This window comes from Rhinolophus sinicus, linkage group LG05 (assembly GCF_036562045.2).
Source record: "Rhinolophus sinicus isolate RSC01 linkage group LG05, ASM3656204v1, whole genome shotgun sequence".
In the NCBI taxonomy this organism is placed as follows: Eukaryota; Metazoa; Chordata; class Mammalia; order Chiroptera; family Rhinolophidae; genus Rhinolophus; species Rhinolophus sinicus.
In genome coordinates, this window is record NC_133755.1 from 156,342,637 (window position 1) to 156,355,598 (window position 12,962).

The 12,962-nt window shown below is 37.1% G+C and overlaps 1 protein-coding gene across 1 annotated transcript; it reads left to right on the forward strand.

Annotated features, from left to right (window-relative positions):
- Positions 1-1,105: 1,105 nt before the first annotated feature.
- TAAR9 (trace amine associated receptor 9) lies at positions 1,106-2,282 on the forward strand. The gene has a single exon (XM_019729462.2). The coding sequence runs from the start codon at positions 1,157-1,159 to the stop codon at positions 2,201-2,203; it is 1,047 nt and encodes a 348-aa protein (XP_019585021.2). The 5' UTR covers positions 1,106-1,156; the 3' UTR covers positions 2,204-2,282.
- The last annotated feature ends 10,680 nt before the right edge of the window (positions 2,283-12,962 follow it).

A 12,962-nucleotide genomic window follows, 5' to 3' on the forward strand; every position in this document is an offset into this window, starting at 1 on the left:
ATGTATGCACATAATTTTTTCTAGGATCCTACAGTTTCAACAGAGGCCAAACCTATGGTATGAGATAAATGGCAATAAACACAGTCCAATCTGTCTAGTTCAAAGATTAAGATTTAGATACAAAGTTTTTCATTAATTATTCAATATTGTTTGGTCTCGATCTGAACCTTGGGTGACTTAGCATAAATCTATTCCTTCCAGACATACCTATCTAGATAAACCCCTCCTGACCATCCCCGGTGTTGTCTACGCCTCTGTGGTAGATTTTGAATTATACTGTTTTTCTGGGGTTTTTTTAAGGATGGAAAGGTGAAGGGCTAGGTGATTTACTATTTATTTTAATCGCTCTTATTGATTTTAGACATGTAAAACTGGCTATTACCATTGAAAGTACACTCATTATATTAGTATCAATTTGGTAAGAATAGTTCTCCAAATTATCTCAAGTTGTCCAAACTATGAATGGCTATAAAAGGAGGAAAAGAGAAAAAAAACCTCTGAAAATGTTAACAATAAAAGAAATATATTCCCCAAATAAGTTTAGCAAGCTATTATGAGTAAATGTTTCGTCAGTTTTCACACTCTATACTATAGGGGTTTTTGAGGTTATAATTTGAAGGAGATGTAATTTATTTCTTCCTTCTTAAAAAAAATGAAGTATAGTTTGTCATTACTGCTGAAGTGGTTACTCAGGGGAGATAACCTAGTAAATAAAACTCAGCTTTTGGTAGCCTAATTATTTCTCAGGTGGTTACAGGTGAAATTTCAAAGGTAAAGTAACACAGTAAAGGGATATTTCTAATGATTAGCCAATTACATTATATTATATATATAAATGATATATATGTATCATTGGGCTAAGTATCTTGCCAGCCATTTTTCAGTACTAAATTTGACTACAATTTTAATGACTCTCTGCAACAAGTTCCCCTCTAAATATATTAAAAACTTGGGAATAAATGTTTTTTGGAAAGAGCAAGACGTTATAGTTAATATGCCTAAAACAAAACAAAACAAAAGTATGAAAGTGTCTCACTTTCATTGAACTAGAGATGTTTTTCCTCTTCCAGAGAGTTTTACATGGCCATCTCCTTCTTGTATTAAATTGCTGAAAGAGGAAATCTGAGAACTATAAAATAATTCAAACAAGAAGGCAATGGTGAACACTTTCTCCCAAGCTGAACCTGTGGAGCTTTGCTATGAGAACGTGAATGGATCCTGTGTTAAAACTCCTTACTCTCCGGGACCTCGAGCGATTCTGTACGCAGTCCTTGGTTTGGGGGCCGTGCTGGCTGTGTTTGGGAACTTCCTGGTCATTTTTGCCATCCTGCACTTCAAACAACTGCACACACCTACAAACTTTCTCATCGCCTCCCTGGCCTGTGCTGATTTCTTGGTGGGAGTCACTGTGATGCCCTTCAGTGCAGTGAGGTCTGTGGAGAGCTGCTGGTACTTTGGGGAGACTTACTGTAAATTTCATACCTGTTTTGATACTTCCTTCTGTTTTGCTTCTTTATTTCACTTGTGTTGTATCTCTATTGATCGATATATTGCTGTTACTGATCCTCTGACCTATCCAACCAAGTTTACTGTCTCGGTGTCAGAAATATGCATTGTTCTCTCCTGGTTCTTTTCTGTCACATACAGTTTTTCTATTTTTTACACTGGGGCCAACGAAGAAGGAATTGAGGAACTAGTAGTTGCTCTCACTTGTGTAGGAGGCTGTCAGGCTCCATTGAATCAAAATTGGGTTCTACTTTGTTTTCTTCTATTCTTTCTACCCACTGTTGCCATGGTGTTTCTATATGGTAAGATATTTTTAGTGGCTAAACATCAGGCTAGGAAGATAGAAAGTACTGCCAGCCAAGCTCAGGCCTCCTCAGAGAGTTACAAAGAAAGAGTAGCAAAGAGAGAGAGAAAAGCTGCTAAAACATTAGGTATTGCTATGGCAGCATTTCTTGTCTCTTGGCTACCATACATTATTGATGCTGTGATTGATGCTTATATGAATTTTATAACTCCTCCTTATGTTTATGAGATTTTAGTGTGGTGCGTTTATTATAATTCAGCTATGAATCCGTTGATATATGCTTTCTTTTACCCTTGGTTCCGGAGGGCAATTAAACTTATCGTAAGTGGCAAGTTCTTAAGGAGTGATTCATCAACAACTAATTTATTTTCTGAGGAAGCAGATACAGATTAACAAAATTACTGCAGGGATTTCAAAACTAACATGGAATTAAGTTCAAGTGCAAAATTAAACATTTAGATCTAGAGAGGAAAGTGTAATCATTTGACAAGTGAGAGGATATTACATGCAGCAGTTAGTTGTTCTAAAGCACTTTTCATCTTCATGTATTTTGGCTTTTTTTTTCAGAATTTAGTGATAGGTTAATAAGATTTTCTAATTACTTTCTATTTAGTATTTTTCTGTGGTAATTTCTAATACCTTCTCTGAATTTCCTATTTGTTTCTTCCAATAATTTAAAGCTTTGTAGTTTCTCCCACACTCATTACCAATGTTCAGTTGTTTAAAATACAGACGGGGGGAAAAAAGCTCCTGACTAATTTGTAAGCTAGATTATTTGGGGGCAAAACTCTCCTTAAAAGCATTTTTTTTTCCAGAGGTAAATATAAGATTATAAATTCTTGAAATCATTTTAAATCTAAAATGACTTTATAGGTAGCTGGAATGTGGAAATTCCTAGTAATTGAAAATTGTCTGAAAAACAGTGGAACTCTTACATTTTCTGAACCTTAGCAATGTTTCTCTCCATTTTAGAGAGACTGTGTTCACAAACAATGTGTATAGTGATTATGTGATTATACACTATATCTCACTTTTGGAGAACATAGTTTATTATGGTCAAATACATATGTTGACAAAAGGATGGTTTCTGTACTTTTAAAAAGTATTTTGAAGTAAAGTATTTTTCATTGTTTTGTTTTTGAATTCTTTCTTTGTACCAGACCCTGTATTTGGCATTGAAACTAAAAGCTGAGTGACCTGTATACAGCCAACGATTATTTCAAAATAGCACACACCCCAACGGGTATTATACCTTTAGGGGTAACTTCAGTTTCCTCATCCGGTGACATTTCTTAGTCACTTAAGTTTTAACTTAAAAATATGCGTTGATATCTTGAGTGTTTTAAGGTAGACAGAGAAAATTTTGAAAAAAAAGTAATAGGGTGATTTGCCTTTCAAGTCTTTGAATCACTGCCTTAAATCTTTGCTTAGGCAGCTGATTTTCACAGACTCATTTTATGAAATGAAAAGAAGAGATAACTAAGCAAATAGAGTTACATAAACATTACATGTTATATATTTTATCAATGAACCAGTTTGGAAATAACTTTATATAAGATAAAGCTGTTTCATATTTGTCCATTGATACCTTTCAAATAGAGCTGATAATATTTAAGAAGAAAAAAAATTAAAGATAAAAGAGGCTAAAAGGAATATGAAAGTCTTTGTAGCAGAATATCTGCTTGTGATTCAGACCCTACATCAAGGAACAGGGCTACTGACCACCTTTCCAATGATCACCAGTAGGGTCTCCCACTCACTCCTTAAGAAGAGCTCCAAGTTTGTGTCCCTTTGAAGGTGAGTCAGTAATGTTTTCTTCGTAGAAACATGTTTCTTCCCTCAATTGCAAGTATAAACTTACACTGACACTCATAAATAATAAGGAAAAACATTTGGGGGGACTTAAAAATATATACTGTTCTGTTCATTTGCTCTGTATAGAACATAATCTTTAGATAGTAACTGACTACAGTGATAAATACTGTCCAGTGATATTTTTAAACTCATGCATATCAGTAAGTGGAAAATACACTTCAAATGTTCCCTTTCAGTTTATTTTTCTACTCTTCTTGTAGCCCTTCACAAAGGAAGTCTTTTGATTAAAAATAAAACACTTGATTATTTCCCCCAAACTAACTAGATCATCAGCACATCACCACTTCCTCTCTTACACATCTCATTGATTTATACAAATAAGCTATTATTGGCCAGGTGCCTATAATTGCTGTAGGGCCATGGCTATATTTAGAACAGCACACACTGAAGATGACTGTCTACAATGTAAAATTTGACCTTGAAACATTTTGTTGAGCTCCATCGCTTAATCCTGGTGAGATATGCTTCCCAAATTGTCTGCTTCAGCCAATGGGAGACTGCAGAACTATTGTAAAAAAGTAATGAATTTTCTTATGCCCCAGGTTGTACAACTACATAAATACTATGTCTCTCACATATATGTACTATGATTAAAATATGTGTATTTTAATAATGTATACGTTTATTTAGAAGCATTACTGAAGTCATAATAGCTTTTGTTCACATGTATTTTTCTCAATCAGTTGATACTAAAAGTACGACGGCTCCATTACGTGGAGCTTTTTGTATTTTTTGTTTTTACTATTAAAATGAAGTGTTCAGACATAGAAAGTTATAGAACAATTGCTATAGTTTGCCTCAGGATTGGTTGAGATTAGAGCAACTTTATTAATTCATGGCAGGGCTGTAAGTGATCCATCAACAACAAATTATTAAGACAGAGTAAACCATCATTATTACCTATGTCCTCTTAGAGAGCTACTAATGTAACTGGGTATGGTTATAACAACATTTATTCATTACTGATATCATAATTAATGTTTACCTCAATTTCATGAATGCCTCATGTGCTTACAAACTGGTAAGATGCTATGCTTATTTGTATTCAGCTATCATACCCTTAACTTATGTTTTTGCTCTTTATTTTTGATTCATTACAACCTATTTAAATATCAGTCTTTAATAATGTTTCTTCAGCAGTATCTTTGTATGTGCAAAAAGCAGAAATATACTAGAAATATTAATTTAAAAATCAAATAAATTTGAAGTGAGCGTTAAAGGCAACATATATGTCCTTTGACACAGGAAATTTATTCTGATTACTGTACTTTAAAACTGAGTCTATTACAGTGCATGAACAATATATTTTTAGATATTTTAGCCTTTGAACAGATATATTCCTACATTTTACGTAAAGTAGTTTGATCTTTAATGTTAATACTACATTTCTATGTACTTTTTATTTGTTAGTAATTGTTCACATTATTTTAATACCTAATACACTGCTCTGCACTTAGTGAATCCCAAAAGATAGTTTTCAAGCAAATGAATATTTAATTGTTCTTTATTTTCACTCATCAAATAATGGTCTATTAGTCTTTCACATTTAAAAAAATCTACCTCCTTTTTCTTTATTTGGTTTTCTAAAATAGAAAATTTTTAATAAGTTCAGGAAAAAACCCAGATTTCGATTCTTGATAAGTTTTGTCTAACCCTCTCATTAAAAATAATTGTATATTTAATGAGGAAAAGTGCTAGAGAATTTAAACTCCTGTAATATTGAGTATCCTTACTTTTTGTTGTTTTTTCCAGTTCTTTGCTCTGAACATGAACGGCCTATTTACATTGACTTTTACCGTCAAAATTGGGTCTGTGTCAAATTCATTATTTGTTGTTAAGAGAAGAATGATAGTTCTAGATTAAATAATGAATTTTCTCGTTAAAACTTTTAGAATTCAACTATTGCTGTTAAAGTATATCATATAGTTAGAATTTTTGCCCTCCCTCCCCCCAGCACCTTTTTATATTATCTATTTAATTATTTATTGAGCTTTACGGGGAATATCATGTTTTGTGGTTTTTGAATAATTTTGCCAGGTTGTTTCTCTGGTCTTTAATATTTTATGCCAGTACTTACATTTCATATTGGAAGGATAGGAAGAATATTATGATTTCATAAGATGCACTTCTTCATTCCAAACTTCTAAGTTTGTTTTTACTTTTCTTTCAGTGCGTTCAAACAGATAAAGCCTTTATTTTTCCCAGCTCCAACATTGTGTTTTTTTTGCTGAATTTGACTTTTGTATTTTAATAAATACGTTGGTATTCTAAAAAAAAAAAAAAAAATGTGGGAATATATGAGGTGATACCTGAAAGATTTACTGTGAAGATTGTAAATGTCAAGGTGTTTTTGAAAACATGCCCCTTCTTTTCTCTCCAAAGGCTTACACAATATCAGAGTCCAGAGTGAGGTTTGAAAGGCAGGTTATCTGGATTTAAATCCCATCTCTGTCATCGACTAGCTCCCACATTGCCTAAGCAGCTTATCCTTTGTGTATCTTAGTTGCTTACCTATCAAATGGAGCTGTAATACTCTCACTTAATTCAATCAGCAAATAGTTACTGTTCAGCAGCTCATATTACTGGTGGGAAAGGACACAGAACAAACAGGTACATGACAGCCAGAGATGCAAAGGAGCTCCTCGGAAATGTTAGAAAGTAGAGACAAGGCAGGTGGGGACTCCCAAGTGGATTTTGCCTGCTCATAAATTTAACCAAGATGAGTCGTAACAGGGACCGTATAATTTCTTATCTTTAAAATGATCTGTACTGCTTGGCTTAGTATTGTCCTTAGAAAATGATGAAATATTGCCTTTTGGCATTAGACACAGTTCAATGCTAATGTTTACAACTGTCACTTGTGTGTGTACACGTGCATGTATACTCATATGTGTGAATATAATATGCTATAAATATGGGCCTCTATATAATGGCTGGGAAGATAGCCTATGCCTTTTTATTTCTGAGAAACGCTGTTGGTTTTTCTGACTGGTGTATCGCTACCATTTTATAAAGAATTATTCTGGGTCCACCAAACTTTATGACTTGGAAAATCCAAGAAAACTCACTTCACGATGGGGAGTTAAAGACACATGATCACTTGGTGTCACATGGTCAACTATTCCTTCACTGCCTGGGCTCAGTAGCACCAAAAAAGCCACCTTTCCAAAGGTGTTTTATCTTCCACTGTACATAACATGGCCTTGTTCCAGAACCCGAGGACTACATGGTGTTTCTTCCACTGGAACCTTCCACCAATCTACACTGCATCTTTCCCTACTACTAACACCTCCAGCACTACGGTGTATGACAGTTATGCTGCAGCCCAAACCATTGCAGAGCCCTCTCCCGCTCCAGGCTGCAGCACAAACCTGGCAGATTTTTTGTTGTCACCCAGTATATGTATAAAAGCAGTATTCCTAAGTGTAGAATATGTTGCTTCCAGATCCTGAAGAGCTCTGCCAGGTATTGTGCTTCCTTCTGTGCTGTAGGGGTTATAAGATGTAGTCAATTGCCCTTTACTTAGGGTAGAACATTCCTCGATTACTTTAATGAAGTAGAGGGCCCCTGAATCTGTATAAGGCTTATCTGTAAACTTCTAGAAAACCTGTATCTCACCAAGGCTAGGAACTACATACCTGGTGTGCTAGGTATGACTTCCTCATCCTGCCTCATCAGCATGATGACATCAACGTAATAAATCAATATGACCTTCCATAGGCTGCTGAGATGGTCCAGACACCTTTCTTAAAGAGGGATCTGAGCAGTGTGTCTCTGGGTCTGCCACACAGACACAGTGAATAATAAAGGTATTATTTTGAGGATGCTCGTAAATTATATCAAGGTAAACAACAGATTTTGGTTGAGAACATATAAAGCATTGAAAATGTTAGCCCAAATCTGCTGGGCCACCAGGCTGCTGTCTAAGTCAGAGTGTCCCAACCAGTGGCCTAATTATGTGCTGCAAATGGGTTAAAAGGATGCGCAGGGATACTGATCCATTAAGTACTTGGGGAAGTCAGACTAGGTCTGGGGTAGCTAGTGCTATTTGGCCAGTAAACTCAGGCCACAAGCAGCCTCCCTGAGTCTCTTCGGATGGTTGCCCAAACTGAGCGTTTCCAGAACCTCTTTTATAAGGACCTTAATCCCATTTGTGAGAGCTCCACTCTCTTGATCTAATCATCACCAAAAGGCACCACCTCCAAATATCATCATATTGGAGATGAGGTTTCAATATACAAATTTTGATGGGACACAAATACTGAGTCTTTAGTAACATGTTACCATGTACAAGTACAATGAAGTGAAAATGATTTGGGAGCATCCACTCAAACCTAGATGTGAATAAATTATTTCCAAGAAGGAAACAATAGGCTCTGGTTATATCGGTGTCTTTATTTCTCCCTAAGCTAGCAGCTTTCTAAAAGCCAAAGTCCTGGGTGCAACTGGGGCAAAGTCGTTTTGTTTCAGCATCCTTTCACATGTGCTGTGAGGTGGGCAGCCTCACCCCAGCCCCTGGCTTCAAGCAGTGAGTTGTGCATTATTCCCCATGTGGGATAGCACACTTTTAGAGCCCTTTACAGGAGTCAAAATCCTGAATTCCACTGCTGCTTCTGGACCTGGAAAACTCTAGCTCCGCATTGTCAGCCTTGCTCACATTTGGTGTTCTGTTTCTTTTCTTGTGCACAGAGAAGATTATCTTATTTATGAACTTTACTGTATCTCCCCCTTGACCCCTTTCTATATGCCTGTCTTTTCCATGTATTTTGAGCACAGGGATTGATGAATGAATGAATTGAGCCATCTGGACTGGAAGTCCTAATGAAATCCGTCTTGTTCGGAAAGTTCGCTTTAAGGTGGAAGGTAAAAAAACATGTTTTATCCGACTGCATGTATTTTCTAGTCTTTCCTTTTTAACTTGAGCAAGGTATTTGGTCTTAAGAGATAAGAATTGGAAGTTTTGTTTTCCAGCTTGTCTCCTAACAAAGGGTGCTCTTCCTTCTAACTGTACAGATCTGGCTGTGTGCAACCACACAAAGACAGGCACCTCACAGAGGCAGCAGAGGTCGGAGACCACCATCACCCATGGATCGCACTTTCCATCAGCAGCAGTAGGTAGATACCTGCGGTGGGCAGAATAATGGACCCCCAACTAAGCCCATACCTGCTGATCCCCAGAACCTGTGGATATGTTACTTTACATGCAAAAACGGATGTTTGCTGATGTGGTTAAATTAAGGATTTTGAGATGGGGAGAGTATCCTGGATTATCCAAATGGGCCCAGTGTAATCCCAGGGATCAGTAAGAGTGTTAGTGTCAGTATCAGAGAGAGATTTAAAGATGCTATGCTGTTGCTTTTATGAATGGAAGGACAAACGATAGACAAAGTAATGCAGGTGGCCTTTAGAAATGGGAAATGGCAGGAAATGAATCCTCCCCTAAAGCCTCCAAAAGGAATGCAACTTTGTTGATGCCTTGGTTTTAGTCCAATGAGAACCATTTCAAATTTCTAATCTCCAGAACTGTAAAATAATAAATTTGTGTTTCTTTAAGCCACTGAGTTTGGGGTAACTTGTTACAGCAACAATAGGAAACTAACACAATGCCATAATCCCAAAGCAGGCACCCCAGGTATGGCTGTAGCACCCCTTACCTAACAAATGAACCAAGACCATCATTACCCAATCAGCAGCAATCAGAGACTTCACTTTCCTAATATAGGGCAGATCATAACCCTGTCTTTAAAAATCCTTCCCCATTTCTATTCTCTAGAACCTAATCTCCCAGAGCCTGGATCTGTGTTTATTTGCTTCCCTGCTTGGCAATAAAACTTTTTCCAATCAGAGTTTAATCTTTGGTCTCACATTCTTCATTAGTGTGTCTTTAGCACCCCAGAATAAAATAACCAATAAATAAAATCAAACCAAAACAAAAATCGCAATATGGACATTCTCTGAATCCATGTCTCCTGCTATTTACTACATAGCTCTTTTTCCCTTTAGAGTTGACTCATGAAAATATCAGTCATTGCTCATGGTCTCAGTTGCCTTCCCTACATACTCTCATTGATTCCCAGTCCACTGAGTTCGGATTCTCTGTCCCACACTACACCAGAAGATGGGGAATCATGCTCATCAGCTATCTAGCTGTTAATGTCAAACAGTTCTGTTTTTATTTAACTTGACCCACTGTCACCATTTGATGCTCCCGATATGCCTTTCTTCATGAACCTCTTTCATCGCATGGCATCTGTGGGACCACTTTTTCCTGTTTTTCCGTCTGTATTTCTGTCTACTCTTTCAGGCATAACTTTGAAGTTGGTACACCTCTAGTTCCTTCTATGTTCATTGCACATACCCTAATCCAGTCAACAAATACTTGTTGAGTGTCTGATATACTCTAGGCATTATGTCAGGTGTGCTCCAGGCAATCACATTTACTCGTAGACCTCAAAAACACCAGTATGCTAAAAAATCCCAAATAATTATCTCTGGCACAGTTTCTTTCTTGAGCTGAAAATTTATAGACTATACTACCCATGGAAGAACTCCAGTTTTAGGTCCCTGCAACCAACCCAAGCCTGACTCATCATCTTTCCTTCCTAAATGTACTCTTTCCCCTATTTACTTTATCTTTCTTGTTGGCAAGTTAAAAACCTGGGATTGATTTCTGCCTCCATCATGCTGCCTTTAACCTTACATCCTTTCAGTCTGTAAAATTGTGTATTTCATATTTTCAGATAATAGGGAAGCAAAATTCCTGAATAAGAGTGGGGTGAAATCAAGTTAGGTTTAGAATTTAAAGAGCAGAGAAGATAGCATTGCCAAGAAGAATTTGGTAGATAATAAACTGAATAATTGTTTTCATGTCACACCCTTTAATAGCTGTTCTCCTTTTATTCCAATGTATTTTCATTATCTTTATCCTAAATGGCGGATCACATTTCTGTTTTCAAGTCCTGAATATATTGTGAAGGGAAAAATCTTCATCGCTTCTTATTTGCTTTACAGAATCATTTCCTGTTTGCTTTCTAAGATCAAAGGTAGCTATTTTCCTCAGACCTGAGATAATTTTAATGGAGCTTCCAGTCTTTAATCTGCTTCTCTAATTTCCTAAATTCCTGTTAATATAGCAAGGGCCAAAGTCTGTGTCAGGAAAGACTGTTACTGTCAGAACTGCCAAGCCCTCAATTCCCACACCTTCCTTTCTGGCGGTTTTGCAGTTGCTTCCACTTGATTTTCTTCGCTTCATCCTTTAGTTGCTGCTGCAAACAGATAATTTAATGTCTAAAATGAAACAGGCAGGGCCCTTCCATGAGCTTGCAGCTAGTCCAACCCTGCTGTTGGAGTTTGATGCCTGCTGTTGCAGTCTTGAAATTCTTCATAATTTTATCTTTGAATCTGTTTTGTATGAAGGGACAATGGAGCATACACGGGGGCTTGGAAACTTGAATCACATTGCATGTGATTGTCCACCTTCCCTCCTCCCTGGGACAGATTCTCAGCCACCTGCTCCCCACCCTTTGGCATTTGGGGCCCTGTCCAGTCCTCTCACCTTCCCACCTGACCTACTAGGACTACCATTCTCTCCACACCCTAGCTGAGGATTGGATGCAGCGCAGGGAGGTTTTCGGTCAAGTGCACAAACCACAGTCTCAGAGAAAGGCATTGTGGCTGTCATTCCCATCCCAGGCTAGGGTAGGGCCATAGCACATTCAACTGGCAAGTCAGTGGAGCCAAGTCTCTCACCCATCCCCTCATCCAGGTACTGAGTGGGTCCTGATGTGGAGGTTGCAATCCCTATGGGCTCACCTGTCCATCTTTAGTTGAGGTGGCAAGCCCAGGAGAAAGGCAGATGCCTGGCTCAGCTTTCTCACCCCCAGCCTGGACATGGTATGTTATTTCAGACAATCTGAAGGCAGAAGTCTATTAAAAGGTGACTTCTCCATTAGATTATCATCAGATTTTTCAGCAGAAACTCTACAAGCCAGGAGGAGTGGATCAAATATTCAAACTATTGAAAGAGAGAAATTATGAGCCAAGAATAATATATCCAGCAAAGATATCCTTTAGATATGAAGGAGGAATAGAGACCTTCCCAGACATACAGAAGCTGAGGGAATTTTCTAACACAGGACCTGCACTACAAGAAATACTGAAGGCGGCTACTCAACCAGCATAAATAGGGATAATTTGTGACAACCAGAACATAAAAGGGAGGAGAGTAAAGGCCTGAACCAGAATATGGGAATGGAGAAAGTAAGCATGCTAAAGAAAATGGGATACACTAAATATGAAAGTTTTTTTTGCATAAACTTAATGATAACCACTCAAAAAAAAATGCAGAACTGAAATATATAACATAATAAAAGAAGAAACGGAGCGAAAAATCATAGAATGCCACCACACAGAAATAATAGATAACAACAAAAAGGCAAAGAAACAATGGAGACACACAGTCTTACCAGAAAACCAAAGACAGAATGGTAGGAAATCCTAAAATATCAATAATCACCCTAAATGAAAATGGACTGAACTCACCAATAAAAAGGCACAGAGTAGAAGATTGGGTCAGAAAACTAAACCCAACTATATGCGGCCTCCAAGAGACACATCTCAGCTACAAGGACAAACATAGACTCAAAGTGCAAGCGTGGAAATTGACACTCCAAGCAAATCGTATCCAGAGAAAATCAGGTGTAGTCATACTGATATCAGATGAAACAGACTTCAGGGTAAAAAAGGTAACAAGAGACAAAGATGGACATTTCATAATGATAAAGAACTATACAACAAGAAGACATAACAGTCATCAATATTTATGCCCCCAATCAGGGAGCACTGAAATATACCAAGCAACTACTAACAGAACTAAAGGGAAAAACTGACCAAAACACAATTATACTAGGGGACATAAATACATCATTGACAGCTATGAAAGTACCATCCAAACAGAAAATAAATAAAGAAATAGCAGCCCTAAATGATATATTAGAGGAAATGTACATAATTGACATTTATAGAGCACTTCATCCTAGAACATCAGACTATACATTTTTTTCTAGTGTACATGGAACATTCTCAAGGATAGACCATATATTGGGACATAAAACTAGCCTCAGCAAATTTAAGAAGATTGAAATCATACCAAGCATATTCTCTGACCACAAGGTTTTGAAATTGGATAACAACTGCAAAAAGAAAGCAGGAAAACCCACAAATATGTGGAGATTAAACAACATACTTTTAAAAAATCATGGGGTAAAAAAAGACATAA